Source organism: Arachis stenosperma, chromosome 2, assembly GCF_014773155.1.
Source record: "Arachis stenosperma cultivar V10309 chromosome 2, arast.V10309.gnm1.PFL2, whole genome shotgun sequence".
NCBI lineage: Eukaryota > Viridiplantae > Streptophyta > Magnoliopsida > Fabales > Fabaceae > Arachis > Arachis stenosperma.
In genome coordinates this window covers 13,838,941-13,861,317 of record NC_080378.1, presented here as the reverse complement: position 1 = coordinate 13,861,317, position 22,377 = coordinate 13,838,941, and the positions used below count along the sequence as shown (strand labels likewise).

The 22,377-nt window shown below is 34.6% G+C and overlaps 1 protein-coding gene across 4 annotated transcripts; it reads left to right on the top strand.

The window, feature by feature from the left end:
• The first annotated feature begins 16,677 nt into the window (after positions 1-16,677).
• On the top strand, positions 16,678-22,007 carry LOC130960554 (probable galacturonosyltransferase 6). Of its 4 annotated transcripts, none has more exons than XM_057885975.1 (8): positions 16,678-17,067; positions 17,160-17,191; positions 17,819-17,860; positions 18,058-18,202; positions 18,326-18,680; positions 19,124-19,481; positions 20,462-20,977; positions 21,542-22,007. In XM_057885975.1, the coding sequence occupies exons 1-8, from the start codon at positions 16,926-16,928 to the stop codon at positions 21,794-21,796; spliced, it is 1,845 nt and encodes a 614-aa protein (XP_057741958.1). In that variant the 5' UTR covers positions 16,678-16,925; the 3' UTR covers positions 21,797-22,007. The 4 variants fall into 4 exon arrangements, with proteins under 4 accessions (XP_057741958.1, XP_057741956.1, XP_057741957.1 ...); XM_057885973.1 differs by having other exon boundaries at positions 18,320-18,680; XM_057885974.1 differs by having other exon boundaries at positions 18,055-18,202.
• Positions 22,008-22,377: the final 370 nt, after the last annotated feature.

Below are 22,377 nucleotides of genomic sequence, written 5' to 3'. Positions count from 1 at the left end.
CCCCAAAATAACTCATAACCAATAACAAGGCACTTCATTACAATTCCTAGGGAGAACGACCCGAGGTTTGAATACTTCGATTTATAAATTTTAGGGGTTTGTACTAGTGACAAACAACTTTTTGTATGAAAGGATTATTATTTGGTTTAGAAACTATACTTTACAACGAGATTTTATTAGTGAAATTCTAAGCCGTCAAAAATCCAATCATCACTTATCAACCCAGAACCACTAACTATTCAGCCTAGTCAAGTGATACAAGCGCGCGGTCTCCAGATACGGTATAATTCGGTCATGTAAAGGCATATTCTGTTGTCTCCTGACACCGCTAATAACCCTAGTAGGCTGCAAAATGTGGGTAAGGAAATCCTCAATATACGACCAATACTAATAACAACAAATATAATTTAAAAAAATTGTTATACACCCACATTGGTTTTCTATTTTCTCTGATGATAGTAATAACAATAATGAAACAATAACAATAATAATAACGACAATAACAATAGTTACTAAGAAGGATAACAATAACATCAATATAAATAATAATAACAATAATACTAATAATAACAACAATAACAATAATAACAATACCGACAGGAATAATAATACTAACAATAATAACAAAAATACTAACAACTCCTAATAATAATAATAAATAAATAATAATAATAATAATAATAATAATAATAATAATAATAATAATAATAATAATAATAATAATAATAATAATAATAATAATAATAAGGTAGTATAACTAACCTCTTGGTTGATGTATCCAGCCACGTGTGCAACGCCATTTAATCGTTACATGCGAGTTTCGTCTTCCATGGCTCTACCACCCAAATAGTTCAAAACCTCAAAGCCTCTCCTAGAAACTCTCTCAACCTCCCAGATTCAACAAAATTTAGTTTGCCACAAATGAGAACCGTGATGACTTAACGCGGGTTATGTATTTATACTACTCTAAGCATAAACCGTGGTGACCAAGCACGGTTTCTACTAACATTTTTCCTTTATGTACAAATTGAAAACCGTGGTTACCTACCACAGTTTACATAATAATGAAAAAGGACACTCACGTAAACAAATTGGAAATGTTGCATTTGAATAAAGAATCTTCACAATCATTTTAATCAAGTAAATTGCCCCCCAAAAAATATTTTCAAAATTTTATTATGGTAGATTAATCAATTCAGTCCATTTTTCGATAGAATAGTTACTTAAATTAGTTTTTAAAGATTTTAAAAATAAGTATTTTAGTCTTCAAAAAATAATTAATATATAAATTAATTATTAATATTTTTTTGTCAAACATAATAATTTTTTGTTTATTTTCTAATGTAATTCATTAACAAAAAATGTTAAATTGACACACAAATTCACACACGTGACAGTTAAATAGAAGAGACTAAAAATTGTCCTTTATTATTTAAAATAGAAATTCAATTTATAGTGAAAGATGACATTAATATATTAATATATTTTTTCATTAAAAATAAACAAAAAAACTAAACGACGCTATTTTTTGGAAATCAATAAGTCCCAATTCGGTCTAACTGGTTGGGAAATTCAACAATTTTTAAACAGTTTTTGAATTAGTTGTTTTGTTTATTAGACCGAGTAATAGAAACCTCTAGTTCTCGATATAATCGGTTCGATTGGCCAATCCGATCTTATTTTTAGAACTATGAATTAAAATTTTGAGACTTGAGGTCAGACTTTTAAAACTCTTTCGTCTGAAGAAAATGCATGTTCAGTTTTTTTTATAGGTCCCATACAGATGGAATAGGCTATACAATAGGATCATGAATTTTGCTAGAACTAGATTTCAGCCTACCTTAATACCAAAAAAGTTTTTGCTAGATTTTAAAACTTTAGTAGGTTTTGAAATAAAACCAACACATAACAAAAAAGAAAAAAACAACAGAAAAAAAGTATAATATTACTAAATATATTAAAAATTAAAAAAATGAACAAAAATATACAAAAAATTTACACGAAAAATACAATTATGTCTTAATCATGTATATATACGAATCCTACATTTTGGTGGAGGTATAGGCGAGAAGGCGACAGTTTGACCTAGTAGGGTAAGTTAAGGACTATTAGAAATGACTGCAGTAAATCATGCATGATCAAGATAGAAGATAAAACACTTTTCAGAGTATAAAGTGTGGGTTTTGTAGTCACCCTTCCTATATCATGATTCCGACTCTATGAATCACCTCTTCTTGCCATGCTTACCTGATTGAAAAACAAACAAGCAATATTATTTTCAGTGATAAGAGTTTTAAACACATTAATTAAAAGATAGGATACCATAATAGAAACCAAGTTTTAAACACAGTAATTAAAATGTAACATAACACAATGTGATACGACTGTTACAAATCCTATGTCAAAACTCGGCATTGCACAGCATAACTCAGCAGTTATGTTATAATTCGGCGTTATACGTTATAATCAGACTCAACGGACTGCATCCTGGAATAAAACTATCTGACCAGGTATTTATTACTTATTAAACCTAATAATTGCTCATCAATTCAGATGATCAATAAGAACGTAACTGACCTATCTTACTTCATGTATAAAGATATGATGTTTTATCCTCAACAGGGATACATTGAATTCACGGTACTAACTTAAGTATCGAAGTGCCTTTTGCAGGTACACTCCCCCTTTGCTCATACTCTCCGGGACGCGACACCCCTCTAGACGAGAAGCTCGGACCATCCCAGCTTATAGCTTGGCGCTGAAGGCCAAAGCTCGGCATTAAAGGCTAAAGCTCATGGTCAACTCCTGTAGCCGAGGTTACGTCTAAGTTGTTCATGCAAGAACAATTGGCGTCCATCGTGGGACCGAAAATACAATTCCTTCCTTTTTTCATCGGCCTCGACGTTTTCACCTCCAGCCATGGCTGAGCAACTTCCACCTACCCGAACTTCTTCGGATGGTGACTGAGTTACAACAAGCCAACCAGCGCGTGGCGGAAGAGAATCAAAGAATGGCGAATCAGATTGCTAACCTAACTAATGATTGGATTAAAAATAATGACGGACGTCAAGAACGAACCGTAGAAGCCGAGCATCAATCTGATCCAACACATGTCTCTGAACCTGCTCGAAACAAAGAAGTTCGGAAAGAAAGAGCCCAACCTAAGCACAATGAAGAAGCTCAGCCAGAAAATGAGGATGGCGACACAGATAACTCGTTTGGACCATTCACGGCGAGGTTATGAACTTCGTACTGCCCAGAAAGTTCACCCTACCAACTACCTTAACCACATACGATGGGTTAGGCGATCAAACGAAATATATCAAAAAATTCACCTCCATAATGATAGTAAATGGTGTATCCGATAAAGTTTTATGTCGTTGTTTTCCATCTTATTTGGACGGTCCTACACTTGATTGGTTTTGTTCTTTACCTGCAGATTCTATTTCTCGTTTTCGAGATGTATCAAAGCTGTTCGAGGAGCATTTTGCTGGATCAGTTATCTACTTGCACGATTCCAACTACCTAAATACAATCAAACAAGGTCAGAACGAAAGCCTCAAAGACTACATGACTCGTTTCACAAAGGTGGCCCTAAGCATCTTCGACCTCCATCCCGAGTTCGACATCAGATATCAGGGGTGAGGGCCCATAAAATCTCAGTATTTGGCAAATTTCATCGCCAAATTCACAGTCTTAATCTCCACCGAAGACTCAACCCAATGGTCTTTGTATGTAGATGGTTCTTCTAACCCACAAGGGTGTGGAGTTGGAGTTTTACTTGAAGATAAGAATGGTAATGTCATAGAGCAATATCTATACCTTTCCTTCAAGGCAAGTAACAATCAAACCGAGTACGAAGCTCTCATTGCTGGCCTCAAACTCGCTGCCGACCTAAATATTACCGAGCTCACGGTATACTGTGATTCCTTGCTCGTCGTACAACAGGTAAATGACTTGTACCAGGTAAAAGATCCTTTATTATCCAAATACTTTGCTGTTGTTCAACATTTAATTTCAAAGTTCTTTAAATGTGAAATTCAACATATACCTTGGAAAAATTACAGCCGAGTTGATATCCTATCTAAGCTCGCCAGTACCCAAACAACCACATCATCTCTTTACCAATCCACACTACTTAACCTAAGTATAGATCTAATAAAAATTTTAAGTGTGGAACGGGATACAGATTGGAGAACACCTTATATAAACTATCTCAGGACAGGGATATTACCAGAGAATATAAAAAAATGCTCGGCATTTTCGCCCACAAGCTTCATTTTTTTGAATATATAACAATTGCCTATATAGACGAGGATTCTCTCGTCCTCTGCTTAAATACCTTTCCAGGTCGGAGGCCGAGCTTTCAATTTCTGAGGCACACGAAAAAATTTGTGGCACACACCTTGGAGGTCGGAGATGCTCGTGGCCACCTTTGTGAAGCGAGTTATGTAGTTTTTGAGGCTTTCGTTCTGAACTTGTTTGATTGTATTCAAGTAGTCAAAATCGTGCAAATAGATAGCTGATCCAGCAAAATGCTCCGCGAACAGCTTTGATAGATCTCGAAAACGAGAAATAGAATCTGCAAGCAAAGAACAAAACCAATCAAGTGCAGGACCATCCAAATAAGATGCAAAACAACGACATAAAACCTTATCGGATGCACCATTTACTATCATTATGGAGGTAAATTTTTCGATATATTTTTTCGGATCGCCTAACCCATCATATGGGGTTAAGGTAGTTGGTAGGGTGAACCTTCTAAGTAGTATAAGGTTCAACACCTCGGCCGTGAATGGTCCAGGCGAGTTATTTATCTCGCCATCCACGTTTTCTGGCCGAGCTTCTTCATTGTGCCCAGGTTGGGCTCTTTCGTTCCAAACTTCTTCGTTCCGAGTAGTTTAAGAGACATGTGTTGGATCAGATTGATGCTCGGCTTCTTCGGTTCGTTCTTAATGTCCGTCATTGTTTTCAATCCGAGCATTAGTTAGGTTAGCAATCTGATTTGTCATTCTTTGATTCTCCTCCGCCATATGCTAGTTGGTTTGTTGTAACTCAGACACCAACCGAAGAAGTTTAGATGTAGTAGGTGTAAGTTGCTCAGCCATCGCTGGAGGTGAAAACATCAAGGCTGATGAAAAAAGGAAGGAATTGTATTTTTGGACCCACGGTAGGCGGCCATTGTTCTTGTGTGAACAACCTGGACATAACCTCGGCTACAGGAGTTGATGCTGAGCTTTAGTCTTTAACACCGAGCTTTGGCCTTCAGCGCCGAGCTATAAGCTGGGATGGTCCGAGCTTCTCGTCCAAAGGGGTGTCGCATCACGAAAAGTATGAGTAAAGGGGGAGCTTACTTGCAAAAGGCACTCCGATGTTTAAGTTAGTACTGTGAATTCAATGTATCCTTGTGGGGGATAAAACATCATACCTTTATAGGTGAAGTAAGATAGGTCAGTTACGTGCTTGTTGATTATCTGAATTGATGAGCAGTTATTAGGTTTGTAATAAATACCTGGTCATATAGTTTTATTCCAGGATGATGTCCGTTGAGTCTGATGGTAACGTATAATGCCGAGTTATAACGTAACTGCAGAGTTATGGTGTGTGCCATGTTATGACATAGGATTTGTAACGGTCGTATCATAGCCCCCAAGCTTAGCATGGGAATACGTTTTAATGAAGTAGGTTGAGCTTTTAATGAATCATAAGTCGGTCATTAAGTGGGGTTATAACTCGGCCGTTGGGTGCCCTTGGAGCCCCCAGTTCAAAGTGCTTTATTAAAAACTTAATTTATAAGAAAATAATTGTATTAGTATGAGAGAGAAGGAGGTAAACGCGCATTAAAAAGAGTGCGTGTTCCCATTGTATATTGTTTCTTGTGACATAACTGATGTGATTGCTTAGTGGAACCCAAAACAGTTTTAGTAGTGGGAAGTTAAGGGTTTTGGAATCCAAAATGTTTTGTTGATTGCCCAAGATTTTGTTATCAGAGTCATTTCTGGAGAGTGATGAGTAAAAGAAGTATATTGTCTTTCTTCTCTGGTTTTCTGTAATTTCTTTTCCCCTTCTTCATCTTCTACGTAGTCGTTGTAATGGGTTTCGAAAGAGATAGCAAGGGAAAAATTGATTGGTCATACGACTGGGTTAACGATGACGTTAGGAGACGGTTGTCTCTGTTTTTAGATGAGGGAGCTGTTAAGGAAATAGATAAGAGTAAGATTGTGAGGGGTGGTTCTGGGGTTCGGTTGAAGTTGCTACCCTGTTTTGACAGTGACTGGGTGTTCCACAGGGGGGATGACTTTGCATTTTTTTACATGTATAGTTGTGTGTTGAAAGAATTGAGGATGAAACTTCCTTTCACTATTTTCCAATGCCAGGTGCTTAAGTAGTTGAACTGTGCACCATCTCAGCTCCACCCTAATGGTTGGGCATTTCGTCGTGGTTTTTGAGATTCTGATGGAGTTTTTGGAAGAGGCTCATTCAGTGGAGTTGTTTTTCTCTTTATTTCAAGCTAAAGGTGTTTGGAATGGTGATTGGGTGAACTTGAATAGTTCGCCCAGGTTTGCTATTTTTAAACTGTATAAGTCATTGTTTAAAAACTTTAAGGAGATGTATTTGAAGGTTTGTAAAGCCGAGGGAGACTTCCCGTTTTATATGGATGAGCACTTAGGTGAAAAGTTTCTAATTTGGTGGTGTTCGTAACCTCTGAATATTCTAGGGCCAGAAACCATTAGTGCAAGAAATGAATGCATCATTGAGTATTTGGTGGAAGCCGTTGATCGTAAGAGTTGACTTCAGTAATTGACCTGCTCCAATGGGAAGATAATAGGTAGGCTGTTACAGAATATCTAGGTGAGGATTCGCAGTATTGAGAAATTTGTGTTTCAACCAACGTTTTAGCTGACTTGTTTTTTGTTTTTGCAGGAGGAAAGTATCCTGGGGTGTCTGCTACCACCCTCAGAGCTCGGGTAAAAAGTAAAAATCTGGATAAGGAGGGGTATTCTTCAAAAGCAGAGAAGGTTGTTGGTGCTGGTGAGGTGGACCAGCCTAAGCCGAGGAGGAGAAAGGTGATTATGAAGAATAGGAAACAAGATGTGGTTGACTTATCGGAGGGATCCAAGGATGTTAGGGATGAGGTACCAATGGAAGAAATTCAATGGTTTTTTGAAAACCAAAAAAAATTGCATGACGTTGCCGATCATAGTGATGGCTCGTCGCTGTGGGGGAAGGATTTTCCCTTCATGGTTGTTGCCGACGAGGTTTGTCAGACGTCGGCGGATGTTACTCTAGCGGGCGAGGTTGTAGACGTCGCCCTTGATCAGTATATGCAGGTATTGGTGTGTGCTATTGTGTGATTATATTTTTGTTGATATTGATGTGTGAGCATCTTTCTCATCTTTTTTTGGTGAATTTGCATTTAAATTGTTAAGTTTAATCAAGAATTAATTGTCTTTTAGCCACTATGGATGCTACTTTGAGTCTTGTGCAATTCTATTTATTCTAGATAGCATTCAGCTGGATTTGATGGAGTTTCTGCAACAGAAGAATTAAAGGAGATGACAGCGAGGAGCGACATGTGCGCGTACCTTACGCGTGCACGTGATTTGGAGCTTTCCAAGGCGACACGTGCGCGTGCCTGATGCGTACGCGTGAAAAGCGAAGTCGACGCGTACGCGTACCTGACGCGTACGCGTGACACGCAGAATAGACCATCGACGCGTACGCGTGACTAACGCGTACGCTGACATGCGCCACGTGCAGAAAATGTAGAAAATGCTGGGGGCGATTTCTGGGCCCATTTTGGCACTCAAGTAAGGCGCACCTCTCTACCAAGTTAGGTTCGGATCCAGTGAAGCCAAGTGGTCCCCACGTTACAAGGCGTGGATTATTTAATTGATTCTGATTCAAATTTGAATTTGAAAAGAGGAAAAGATATTATCTTAATTTTAGATATTAGATTTTAAATTAATTAGGATTAGATATAAAAAGGAGAAACTTTTCTTCTTTAAGGGGATTCTGGGGGATTCCATTAGGGAATTCTATACCAATTCAATTCCATCTCAGATAATTTACCTGAATCCTTATTTTCCCTCTCAATCATGAGCAATTAAACCTCCACTGTTAAGGTTAGGAGCTCTGTCTATTGTATGGATTGATACTATTATTTCTCTATTTTAATTCATGTTTTGATTTATATTTCAATAATTATTTTCGTTCTTTATTTTATGAATTTGGGTGGAACGGAAGTATGACCCATGTTCTAATTGAGTTCTTGTATAACTTGGAAAAGCTCTTTACTTGAACAACAGCTTGAAAACATATTCTCCTAAATTTCTAATTGTTTGTATTTAACGGGATACGTGCATATAATCCCCTTATATATGGATAATTAGGATTCTTGTGGCATATAAACTGAAATTTGATCATCACCCTTTAATTGGAATTAATTGACCAAGTAATTGGGAAGGTCTAAGGAATTAGGGTCTAGTCACAAATAGTTTGCCATGAATTAAATCTTGCATGCTTAAAATAGTTAGTAAGAAAAATCAATCCAGAAAATAGATAACTCTGAAACCTTAACTGTTTTCTCCCATATTGTATAGTTAGATAATATCATGTGTGGATTGTTTCTTAGCAGTTATTTTGTATCAGTTGCATGAATTGTACAACTATGATGTTTGCTTGGTTAGTCATCTCTATAGGGATGTTTGTTTTAAACTGTAGGTTTGGGACCTAAGTTGAATTTTTAGGACGGATTGATAACCTATATGTTTGTGAATTTTGATAAGGATAATGATTTTGCTGTTTTTTAAAATTTGCAAGTGATGCAGATTGTAGATGTATTTGTATGATGTTGATTGACCTAAGTCGTTAGTTGTTTGATGATTGTATCTAATAAAGAGATATTTGAAGGATAGGATTGTCTGATATAGATCGGTAATTTGATCGGTAAAGTCTGATTTATTTGATATAGATTAGCAATTTGTTTATCCAATTTGTTTGATTCTGGATAAAGATCGGTAATTGGTTTAATCCAATTTGTTTGATTCTGAATAAAGATCGGCCATTGGTTTATCCAATTTGTTTGATTCTGGATAAAGATCGGTCATTAGTTTGTCCGATTTGTTTGATTATAGATCAGCAATTGGTTTGTTTGATTTGTTTGATTATAGATATTGATTGTCAGAGTAATTATTTGAATTCATGAAGAAAGAGATTCTCAAAACATGATAGAGTAAGTAAAAATGTATTGATGACCTTTGATTACAAAAGTGCAAGTAGGCGAGCCTCGTTAAAACCTTTCCAAGCAAAACCCTTTTTTAGGAAAAATATTGGCAGTAGAAAAAAGAGTACTTGCTTGGCACTGACTTTTAACTGTAATATAACTTTAAATATTATACATTCCAAGTGTTTGGCACAAGATTACCGTCTATGGTTTGTAATCAGTATGCTCCGTTCTCGACAACTTCGATAACTCGGAAAGGGCCTTCCCAGTTAGCTGCCAGTTTACCATGGTTTGGTGGTTTTCTAGCCTTTTCGGTTCGTCTTTGTACCAAGTTATTTACATTGAAAGACCTCGGGTGGAACTTCTTGTTATACCGCCGAGCTATATGTTGTTGCACAGCTCGGTGTGTGGTTGCTATTGAGGATCGAATTTTCTCAGTGTTGTCGAGATCATTTTGCCGACCTGTATCTGCCATACTGAAGTCCGTCAATTGAGTTCGCAGGGAGGATTGGGAGATCTCCACATGTATCGTTGCATCCGACCCATATACCAGCCGGAAAGACGTTTCCTTTGTTGTTGAGTAGATGGTTGTGTTGTACCCCCATATGACTTCGGGTATTTATTCAGCTCAAAGACCTTTGGTATCATCAAGTTTCTTTCTCAATGCATCTAAGATAACTTTGTTTGCAGTCTCGGCCAAGCCATTGGTTTGCGGGTGTTCTACTGATGAAAAATGTTGTCTGATCTTTAAATCCTACAAGAAGGAGGTGAGTTTATGATCAGCACACTGGCGACCATTATCAGTGATAATGTGCCGAGGTATGCCAAATCTGCAGATAATATTTTTTCATACAAAGAAAACCATTTGTTGTAATGTGATCTTTGCTACAGGTTGTGCCTCTATCCATTTGGAAAAGTAATCAGTTGCTACAATTAAAAATTTTACCTGTCCTGCCGCTAGAGGGAAAAGGACCGAGGATGTCGAGGCCCCAATGATTGAAGGGCCAACTTACCTCAGAACTGTGGAGGAGTTCGGCTGGAAGGTATGTGATCGGACTGTGCTTCTGGCAATTGTCACAACTTTTAATTTTTGTTTTACAGTCTTGTTGCAATGTCGGCCAATAGAAACCAGCTCTGAGTATCTTTGAGGATAAACTATGGCCACCGAGGTGTGTGCCATAAATTCCTTCGTGTGCCTTGGCAAGTGAAAGCTCGGCCTCCGACCTGGAACGGCATTTAAGCAGGGGACGAGAGAATTCTCGTCTATATAGGCAATTGTTATATATTGTAAAAAATGAAGCTTGTCGGTGACATTTTCGATATTCTCTGGTAATATCCCTGTCCTGAGATAGTTTATATAGGGTGTTCTCCAATCTATATCATGTTCCACACTTAAAATTTATGTTAGATCTATACTTGGGTTAAGTAGTGAGGATTGGTAAAGAGATGATGTGGTTGTTTGGGTACTGGCGAGCCTAGATGGGATATCAGCTCGGCTGTTGTTTTTCCGAGGTATATGTTAAATTTTATATTTAGAGAACTTTGAAATTAAGTGTTAAACAATAGCAAGGTATTTGGATAATAAAGGATATTTTACCTGATACAAGTCGTTTACCTGTTGTATGACGAGCAAAGAATCACAGTATACCGTGAGCTCGATAATATTTAGGTCGGCAGCAAGTTTGAGGCCTGTGATGAGAGCTTCATACTCAGTTTGATTGTTACTTGCCTTGAAGGAAAGGTGTAGAGATTACTCTATGACGTTACCATTCTTATCTTCATGTAAAACTCCAGCTATATACCCTTGTGGGTTAGAAGAACCATCTACATACAAAGAACCATCTCTTTATCAGATACAATCATCAAACAACTAACAACTCAGGTCAATCAACATCATACAAATACATCTACAATCTGCATCACTTGCAACTTTTACAAAACAGCAAAATCATTATCCTTATCAAAATTCAAAAGCCTATAGGTTATCAATCCGTCCTAAAAATTCAACTTAGGTCCCAAACCTACAGTTTCAAACAAACATCCTTGTAGAGATGACTAACCAAGCAAACATCATAGTTGTACAATTCACGCAACTGATATAAAATAACTGCTAAGAAACAATCCAAACATGATATTATCTAACTATACTAAAATATATTGCCTTTTTCTTTTCAAAAAAGTATCGGCAACAATAGTCAGTAGCTCACCAAGGAGCAAATCAGTTTACCCACAACTACTATTAAATCTCTCTAACAAAATCATAATAAGGTCAAAGCAAATGTATAAATACAACCAAACATTACTGTTCAATATTTTCATCCTCCTCTTCGGCATCCCCATCATCGTCCACCATAACTCCATCTCAGATGATCTTCCTCGGATCCATCTGAGATAAGTCGACCTCTGGAGCCAGGAACTTGGCCTGAAGAGAAGCCTATTCAAATTCTTCAACAAACGAGTCAAGAATCGCTGTTTCTTTGCTCTTCTCCATCTCGTTCAACTTTGCAGTCACCTCAATCACCTGAACACTCATGTTGGAGAGGTCGGTTTTTTTCTTCTTCACGTCTTCTACCTCCTTCGCATAATTTTCCTTGGTCAACTTCAATTCTTTTTTAATCTTAGACAGCTTGGTTTCCAGTTCAGTAACCTTAGCATTCTTTACCTCCAACTCATCTTTCAATGTTGCGTCTTCTTTTTTCTCGGCCGCCTTCCGATGTGTTTTTTCTTGGCTGCGCCCTAAGCTCACCAGCCGAAGACCAACTACCTTCAAACACACATACCATAACAGACATATACATATGTATATCAACAAAAATATAATCACACAATAATACACACCAATACCTGCATATACTGATCAATGCTGACATTTCCAACCTCGCCCGCCAGAGTCACATCCGCCGACGTCTGACAAACCTCGTCGGCAACAACCATGAAGGGAAAATCCTTCCCCCACAGCGACGAGCCATCACTATGATCAGCAACGTCATGCAATTTCTTTTGGTTTTCAAAAAACCCTTGAATTTCTTCCATTGGTATCTCGTCCCTAACATCCTCGGATCCCTCCGATAAGTCAACCACATCTTGTTTCCTCTTCTTCATAATCACCTTTCTCCTTCTCGGCTTAGGCTGGTCCACCTCGCTAGCACCAACAACCTTCTCTGCTTTTGAAGAAGACCCCTCCTTATCCAGATTTTTACTTTTTTCCCGAGCTCTGAGGGTGGTAGCAGACACCCCAGGATACTTCCCTCCTACAAAAACAAAAACAAGTCAGCTAAAATATTAGTTAAAACACAAATTTCTCAATACTGCAAATCCTTACCTAGATATTCTGTAACAGCCTACCTATTATCTTCCCATTAGAGCAGGTCATTTACCGAAATAAACTCTTTCGATCAACGACTTCCACTAGATACTCAATGATGTATTCATTTCTTGCACTAATGGTTTCTGGCCCCAGAATATTCAGAGGTTCTGAACACCACCAAATCGGAAACTTTTCACCTAAGTGCTCATCCATATAAAATGGAAAGTCTCCCTCAGCATTACAAACCTTCAAATACATCTCCTTAAAGTTTTTAAATGATGACTTATACAGTTACCTGCACGAACTATTCAAGTTCACCCAACCACCCTTCCAAACACCTTTAGCTTGAAATAAAGAGAAAAACAACTCCACTGAAGGAGCCTCTTCCAAAAACTCCATCAGAATCTCAAAAACCACGAAGAAACGCCCACCCATTAGGGTGGAGTTGAGATGGTGCACATTTCAACTGCTTAAGCACCTGGCATTGGAAAACAGTGAAAGGAAGTTTCATCCTCAATTCTTCCAACACACAACTATACATGTAAAAAAATACAAAGCCATCCTCCCTGTGGAACACCCAGTCACTGTCAGAGCAGGGTAGCAACTCCAACCGAACCCCAGAACCATCCCTCACAATCTTACTCTTATTTATTTCCTTAACAGCTCCCTCATCCAAAAACAGAGACAACCGCCTCCTAACGTCATCGTTAACCTAGTTGTATGACCAATCAATTTTTCCCTTGCTATCTCTTTCGAAACCCTTCACAACGACTACGTAGAAGTTGAAGAAGGGGAAAAGAAATTACAGAAAACCAGAGAAGAAAGACAACGTACCTCTTTTACTCATCACTCTCTAGAAATGACTCTGATAACAAAACCTTGGGCAATCAACAAAACATTTTGGATTTTAAAACCTTTAACTTTCCACTACTAAAATTGTTTTGGGTTTCACTAAGCAATCACATCAGTTATGTCACAAGCAACAATATACATTGGAAACACACACTCTCTTTAATGCGTGTTTACCTCTCTCTCTCTCTCTCTCTCTCTCTCTCTCTCTCTCTCTCTCTCTCTCTCTCTCTCTCTCTCTCTCTCTCTCTCTCTCTCTCTCCTACTAATACAATTATTTTCTTATAAATTAAGTTTTTAATAAAGCATTTTGAACTGGGGGCTCTAAGGGAACCCAATAGCTGAGTTATAAACCCACTTAATGGCCAACTTATGATTCATTAAAAGCTCAACCTGCTTCATTAAAACGTATTCTCAGGCTAAACTTGGGGGCTATGATACGACCGTTACAAATCCTATGTCATAACTCGGCATTACACACCATAACTCAGCAGTTATGTTATTACTCGGCATTATACGTTACAATCAGACTCAACGGACTACATCCTGGAATAAAACTGTCTGACCAGGTATTTATTACTTATTAAACCTAATAACTGCTCATCAATTTAGATAATCAACAAGAACGTAATTGACCTATCTTACTTCACTTATAAAGGTATGATATTTTATCCTCAACAGGGATATACTGAATTCACGGTACTAATTTAAGCATCGGAGTGCCTTTTGCAGGTACACTTTCCCTTTGTTCATATTCTCCGTGACGCGACATCTCTCTGGACGAGAAGCTCGGACTATCCCAACTTATAGCTCGACGTTGAAGGCCAAAGCTCGATGCTCGATGTCAACTCTTGTAGCCGAAATTACGTCCAAATTGTTCACACAAGAATACAATATAAATTAGATTTACCTTAATTCAAAAGATTGAGATTTTCTTTAATATTTTTGAAGCTAACTTTCTTATCATCAAATTCCTCCTTTTTATCATCATCTACTTTTAGGTCTTTTATCCCTTCTTTTATTAGTGACATATTATTTTTGAGATTATCACATTCAATACGATATTTTGGTTTAATCTTAACCATAGTTATCTAATTGGATTTATAATTATTCGACTAAAGCAAATAATACACTTGCCATGAATTCCTGGATAAAATGAAAGGGTAGTCATAATATATTTTTTGTTAGTATTTTTTTTAATTATATTATAATTATTATGCTTTTATGTTCTATTTTGCAGATTCAGGTTAAACCATTTATATTTAAACAGAAATATTTCTTATCTCTATTATATATTATATACAATAGTATTATATATATATATATTTTTTTTTTTTTCTTTCAAATAAGTATACACATTGAATGTGTATAATAAGTGGGAAAATAGCATTAGATGTATATACTTTTTTCTTCCAAATAAACATACACATTAAATATGTATAATAACTGAAAAAAGTTTTTTTTTTCTTTACATAACTATGCCCATCATTAAAAAATGATTATTAAAAAAGTATAGGCAAATGCCTAATAATTTAATTAAAAGGTTTCAAATTCGAATTTTAGAAATAGTTAATATATTTTTTTATAGATTATATATGATAAAAATATATTCAAAAAAAAGTTATACATCAAACTTTTCAAATGTCACCATTAGATATAGGAAAGAAACATTATCTATATTTGCGGGTTTCTATTTCATCTCTACCCGTTCAATATATTTATAATATATATAAATATATAATTTTAGTATATATATAATATATAATATATATAAAATAATTAGTAAAATAATTAATTATATTATATTATTTTTAAATTTTTATTTTAATTTATATTATATATATAATGATAATTATATAAATTTTAAAATGTAACTTTATTTATTGAATTTTAATAATATATAATCGTATACTCATACAGATATATTAAGATTCAATTTTTTATTATCCATAAATAAGAATGAAATTAATTTTATGTAAGTTATTATAAAAGAACGAGATTAGATACAACAAAAATTCGTCCATACATATTTCATTATCACAATGTCATCTCTATATAATAGTAGAAGTAGATAATATATTTTTTTTTCTCATAAATAAGTACATACAAATTGAATATGTATAATAATTAAAAAGTACTTGTAATTTTTCTTTAAATAATTATGGTAATCATTAAAACAATGCGTATTAAATATAAAGGTCAGCTTTAATTTGTTTATATCCTTTAATTTTTACGAGTGATAAATAGTTTCCACTGTGCTAAAAAGATGATAATTAGGTAATATATTTTAAAATAGTGATAACTTTGATAAATAATTCTTAAAGCAGTAACAGACAAATAAAAGAAAAAAAAGTTAATTTTGTTTCTATCCTTTCCACAACGTTTAATGTTTGTTACTACAATTTAGCTTTCATATATGTGTTTTTTTATAGAATTTTATTCTATAGTGTGCATTTATTTTGTCCTTTACAAATTATTTTTGGTAGAGACTAATCGAAAAAGTTTTGTTTTAAAAGAACTCTTAATAATCTGATCTCTATCTATTTAAGCAAAGAATAACGTAACTTTTAACAATAAAAAATAGACAACGTTATTTCTAACTAAATCTCGCTATATAATTAATAAAAATTTTACCGATTTTTACTAATTTTTATTTATAACTATATTTAATAAAAATATTTTTATGGATGTGTTATGTCTAATAAAAATATTTTTTTATATGGATGTCTAATAAAATTATCTTTAAAAATATGTCTTTTTATACATATCAATACTAATTATAATTAAAATATAATAATTAATTATTGTTGAGTATATTAATAACCTATACTTTTTTTTTAATCTTGTTTTGTATAAGTTTAGACACCAAAAAAATTTTATTTTGTATGAAATATATATAGATGAGAAAGATTTAATTATTTTATTAATTTTTATAATTTTATTAAATTTATAATTAGATTTTTATTTTTTTGATTAAATTTTTATATTATTTTAATCTTATAATTATGTTATTTTTAATATAAAAAATATTAAAGTTAGAATATTTTTTGTAAATTAAAGATGTTTGTAATTAAAAACTAATTAATTTTTATTATATATATCTTAAAAATAATATTCTATTAATTTTAATATAAAAAATTATTTATAAAATTAAAAATAATATAAAAATTTAATTAAAAATTTAACAAAATGATAAAAGACGAGCATAATAATTAACCAAAAAAATTAGCCACAAAAGGTGGCTATATCAACACTTAAAAATTAAAAAGGAAAAAAAAAAGAAAGAAAATTGGAAAACTTGGTTCTTCACTGCTCCTCCTTCACTCATTCAGTCATTCTTGCTCAGTAAGGAGCACAAGGGAGAGAGTAGCTGGAAACTCTAGTAAGTAGTAACCTCTTTCTCATCTCGGCACCACCCTGTTCTTCCCTTCACCTCGAAGCACCGAATCAAAGTCTCTCTCTGTTCTTTGGATTCTGATCTAAATCTACTGTGTAAAGTAATGTGCTTCAAGCAACAAAACTTTCACTCTTCATAGATATGAAATGATGATGATGAAGCAGAAGCTTCTACTTCTAGTTCGTCATCGCCGCAAAAATAGGGTTCTCTTTCTCTCTCTTCTCTACCTCTCTGTCCTTTCCCCTCTTCTCTTCTTCTCTCACAGGCTCAACCTCCTCGCTCCACTCGGTAACTGCGTTTTGCTACTTTACAATGTCGTTTTATTTTTATTTATTTATTTATTTGTAAACTGATTTGGTGCAATTTCAATGTCGTTTCAGGGAAAGATTTTCTCGAAGACTTATATCGCGTTGTAAGTAATTTTGTTTCTTTTTCGATTTAATGCTGTTTTTTAAATTGGATAAATCAGTAATTTTGATTCTAATTTGACTGATTTAGCTGAATTTTTGGATAGATTTTTGGTAATGATTAGCTATGTGGCATTGTTTGTGAAGGAATTGTGTAATTAGGCATTTTTATTTATTTATTTATTTATTCGAAGTTTGAGTTCTAGTGTCGGTGGTGCACACTGCACAGGGCAATTGGATTTTCTTGCGCTTTTCTCGGATTTTGGATTTTGGATTTTGGTTCCCGTTTAAGCTGGAAGAAACTTTATTCTGCTTTATCAGCGTGAAAGTTGGATTGGTACTGCTATTAATAATAATAATAATAACAACGACAATTAATTGTGTAAAACTCTTTTGCTTATCATTGTATTAAACTTAGAATTTTAATTTCTATGCAATCACAATACAAAACTTTTTAATTTCTAATTGGCTACTCTTTTAATTTAACACTTTTTTTTTCTTTTGGAGATAGTGGGTGTGGAAATTGACTATTTTGTCCAGGTGGCAATACCTATTAGATGCATTAATAATGCAAATAATAATATTTATATACTCTTAGCGTTAATCTCTGATTATTATTCTTATTGTTTCAGGCATACAAGACAGATAGCTTGAAGTTGAATGCTGTAGAACAGGTAGTGCGTAGTGGAAGATTTGTTTGTTAATTTTTTTAAAAAAGAAAAGAAAAGAAAAGAAAATTCTACATCATATGTTGTGAATAAGAAAATTCTTTTCCAGTAATTGAAAGATAAGAATCTAGTATCATTATTATTATTTTGTAGTTTTACCGTTGTGATATAGTGCCTATTTGCCTAATATTGTGATTCAGGAGGGTGCTGAAGAATTAGAAGAGCCAAATCATGTTGTTTATAAAGTAAAAGATTCAGTTTCAACAATTAATTACAATTCCAACCAGAATAATGATTCTGAGGAGTCTAGAATTGCAGGGCACAGATATGAACTTTTGGAAAGAAATGGTTGGTAATTGTTGGTTCATTTATAGATATAGTGCTTACATTTCGGTCTGTGCCTATGATACTAGAAGTCTAGAACTAAACAATTTGGTACTTTCTGAAACTTTCACCATTATCAAGTTACAGGATTCGACCATGATGAAATACGAAAACAGGGAACTAAGCAGAAAGAATCATCTTCTATGGCTGGAGATAAGGATATACATGTTCATTCACTTCGAATGCCCGATGATAACATCAAAGTGACAAACAAGGACTCTGGTAGAAAAGAAGGCAAACATAATCAGATTGTAAATTCTGAGTCTCATGAAGTGAGGAATCCGAAGATTGAAGAGATAAAGGATCAAATTCTTAGAGCCAAAACATACTTGAATCTCGCACCACCAAGTGGCAACTTGCGTTTGAAGGAGTTGGAGCTGCTAATGAGAGAGCTTGAACAGGCAGTTGGCGAAGCCACCCAGGATTCAGATCTGTCAGCGAGGTAAATAAAAGTTAAGTTTCCTATGTATTTTACATTCATGCAAATACAATCTGGAAATTTCAGGAGAAAACTAATGTTTTTGGTCCTTGAAAGATTTAAAGAACTATATAACCTGATTTTTCCTTTTTGTCCTGTGACACTAGTTTTATCAGTTGAATTCTTGTATGTTCTAAATTTAATAGCTTCAATTTGGACCTTCTATCAACAGCACTGTTTGAAAAGAACTTAGTTTGTACTTAAAACAAAAAAATAAAAAATGTAAGGAGGATTCAACTCATTAATTAGAATTTTAGTGATCTCATTAAGACTTCTTGCATTTTCAGGGACCTAAGCATTCTTCTTTTCTCAGATGTATAAATAATAATCAATGAGACATTTGAAGTGATATGAACTGTTAACGAAAACTGGCAACTTTACAATCTGTAAACGAGAAAAGTTTGCAGTGTTTTGCAGAGTATGAGACACATGGAGGCTTCGTTGTCTAAAGCTTACCGCATATTCCCAAATTGTTGTGCTATGGCTGATAAGCTCCAAGCAATGAAGCATACCACTGAACAGCAAGTTCGTTCTCAGCGAATTCAAGCAACATTTCTTGCTCAACTTGCTGGAAGGACCACCCCGAAAGGCCTGCACTGTCTTTCTATGCGGCTGACTGCGGAATACTTTGCCATGAGGCCTGAGGAGAGAAAGCTTCCAAATGAAAATAAGATTTATAGTCCAGAACTTTATCATTATGCTGTTTTCACTGACAATGTTCTAGCCTGTGCAGTGGTTGTCAACTCTACTGTCTCTACTGCCAAGGTAACATACCTAAGTTTTCTGGCATATGGATTGGGTCCCTTTTATTTTGTTTGCCTTGCGAAACTTCTACTTTCAAGCCAATGTTGATGTTGTGACTCTTGATGTAACTCTTGAAAAATAGGAAAGGGTACTAGTAAAATAGCGGTAGGCTTTCCTCTGAAGTTATTTCAATATATGGAAACTTATACTTAGTCCTTTAGTGGTCATTTTGGATTTACGAATGCTGAAGCCACCCAAGTCTTCGTACTGTCAAAACCCAAAAGTGCTTGCCTACCCTGTTCACTATATTATTGATCTAATCATTGTCAACCTTCCTTCAACATTGAGGCAAGTTGACTTTCTGCCTTTTTTAGTGAAATTTGAAGTTGATCCCAGGTACCTTAAAAGTAGTTATTCTTGGTGCAGCTTTGGTTACTGCCAATCTTGATGCAGAATCAATGTTAGTCCATTCGAGACCAGTAAAAGCTTTAGTGAGGAAATATGATATTTCAGAGTGGCAAATGTTAATTAAAAAATGAACATTCCTTTTATTATATCTCCATTTCCACATTCAATGCCTCTCTGTTGCAGTGCTGCTTGTAAAACTAAGCTTGCATATTATTTTAATTTAATTACATCACATATAACATTAACTAATGAATAACCAGTTCTTTTCCAGTTTGGTGGAGCTATTTTTAACTTCTAAGCTTTCTTGGTTTAAAGAAGTGTCTAAGTTGTAGCAAATATTAGATTAGATAGAGAGCCAAAGATGATATATCTGTGTATGAGCTCCCCTAACAAGTCATTTAATTTGTCTCCAGTACCTGCACCAAATCCTTTCGCTTGTCTTGACTCAACAAACTAGGGATTCATTTTCATTATGTACAGCATCGTGACAATTTAACTAATAGATGAGAAACTTATTGATATCGACTCCAATGTGAATGATTATTTATAGATTAATAGTGTCAATAACACTTGCAAGAACTTTTACATGGCAGGAACCAGAGAAGCTTGTTTTCCATGTAGTGACTAATTCACACAACTTACCAGGAATCTCAATGTGGTTCTTATTAAACCCTCTTGACAAAGCAACAGTTCACATTCAGAGCATAGACAACTATGGATGGTTTTCCAAGTACAATACCTTGGAGAAACCTAATTCTAGTGATCCAATATATACTTCTGAGTTGAACCACCTTCGTTTCTACCTGCCGGATATTTTCCCTACTCTAAACAAGATTATGCTATTTGATCATGATGTGGTGGTGCAACAAGATCTCAGTGAACTATGGACCGCAGATATGAATGGAAATGTCATTGGAGCTGTTGGAACTTGCAAGGAAGGAGAAGCTCCATTTCACAGGATGGATATGTTCATAAACATTTCAGATCCATTACTTGGAGAAAGGTTTGATGTCAATGCATGCACTTGGGCATTTGGGATGAACTTGTTTGATTTGCAGCAGTGGAGGATGCATAATTTAACTTCTCTCTATCACAAATATTTGCAAATGGTATGACTAGAAAACAATCCCTACTTGTCAAAAGATTAATGGTTTAATTGTTTAAATATGTTTTTGGTTTTTATAAATATACAAGTCATTTTGATTTTGATTCCTTATTAATTTTACTTTGATTTTGGCCCCTTGGACCATTTTGGTCCCTATCGTTATGTGGTTTATGTTACCTGATGATATGCCCCTCATTAATAATGACATGTGTCAATAATGACATGTGTCAATAATGACTTGAATTTCTATTTGCATGTCATCATCGTTTAACAGTCCAACTTGATAGCAGGACCAAAAGAGAAATTAGTCAAAGAATAATACCAAATACAAAAATGACCTGTATTTATAGAGTCTAGAGAGCAAAAACATATTTAAGAATGACTTGTAGGCATCCAAACTTTTGAAAGTTGATTCTCTCAGTATAAGTATACAATTTTCTTTTGCATTATTAGCATTTGTATTTCAGCAGCTTGTATTTTTATTTTATTTTTTGTTACTGTGTTATTATTCTAAACTCTGATGCACTGAAACAAATAATGACACATTTTGGCTGGTGAATTTTTTCAGAACATTGGAATTCAACCTCTAGGGTGGCTCACCTTCTATAACAAGACAACATTGTTGGACAGAAGATGGCATGTTCAAGGACTTGGTCATAACTCTGGTGTTGATAGAAATGAGATTGAGCATGCTGCTGTTATACACTATGATGGAATCAGGAAGCCATGGTTAGATATTGCAATGGGCAGATATAAAAATTATTGGACCAAATTCTTGAAATTTGACCAACCATTTTTGGAACGGTGCAATCTCCAGCCATAGTCCAAAATCTAATTTTTTTTAATCTACATTAAATTTAGAAATACTGTTATTTAATTATTATTAAAATTGTTTTTTATTATCATTTGTTGTATTACAATTTTTCTTTTCATATTTAGTGATGTATGTATATTCTTAATTTTTGTTTTCTTTTTGCATTGGGAACAAAAGAACAAAGCAAAAGAAAACGTACCACAATTACAATATAATATAACAGAAAGACAAGATATGAAAGATTGTATTCTTGTCTAAAACTCATTGTGGATTGATGTAGGCTGTAAGATTTTAAAATAGCATGTGAATACAACTCTTCTCTTTAAAATAAGTTCTAAATTAAAATTGAGTGAGAAAGTTACTAATGAAGACTTGATGGAAAAGTTGTATTCTATAACTTTGGTAACACAATTAACTTTAACAACCCTTGTAAAACCTATACCTTGGTAGCCAAAATGATACGACTCATTTGGATAAAACAAATTTCAATTAAAAAAACATTAATTAGGAGTATATTGTAATTATGGGTTTAGTAATATCTATCCTTATTACGCATATTAAAATTATGAATAGAAATTTTTTTATAGAAA

Bases quoted from the DNA above. Each gene is read 5' to 3' on its own strand.
- LOC130960554 (XM_057885972.1), top strand. From the start codon at position 16,926: ATGATGATGATGAAGCAGAAGCTTCTACTTCTAGTTCGTCATCGCCGC. The intron at 17,068-17,159 runs GTAACTGCGTTT...ATGTCGTTTCAG, and splicing joins CAACCTCCTCGCTCCACTCG to GGAAAGATTTTCTCGAAGAC. The intron at 18,681-19,123 runs GTAAATAAAAGT...AAAAGTTTGCAG, and splicing joins GATTCAGATCTGTCAGCGAG to TGTTTTGCAGAGTATGAGAC.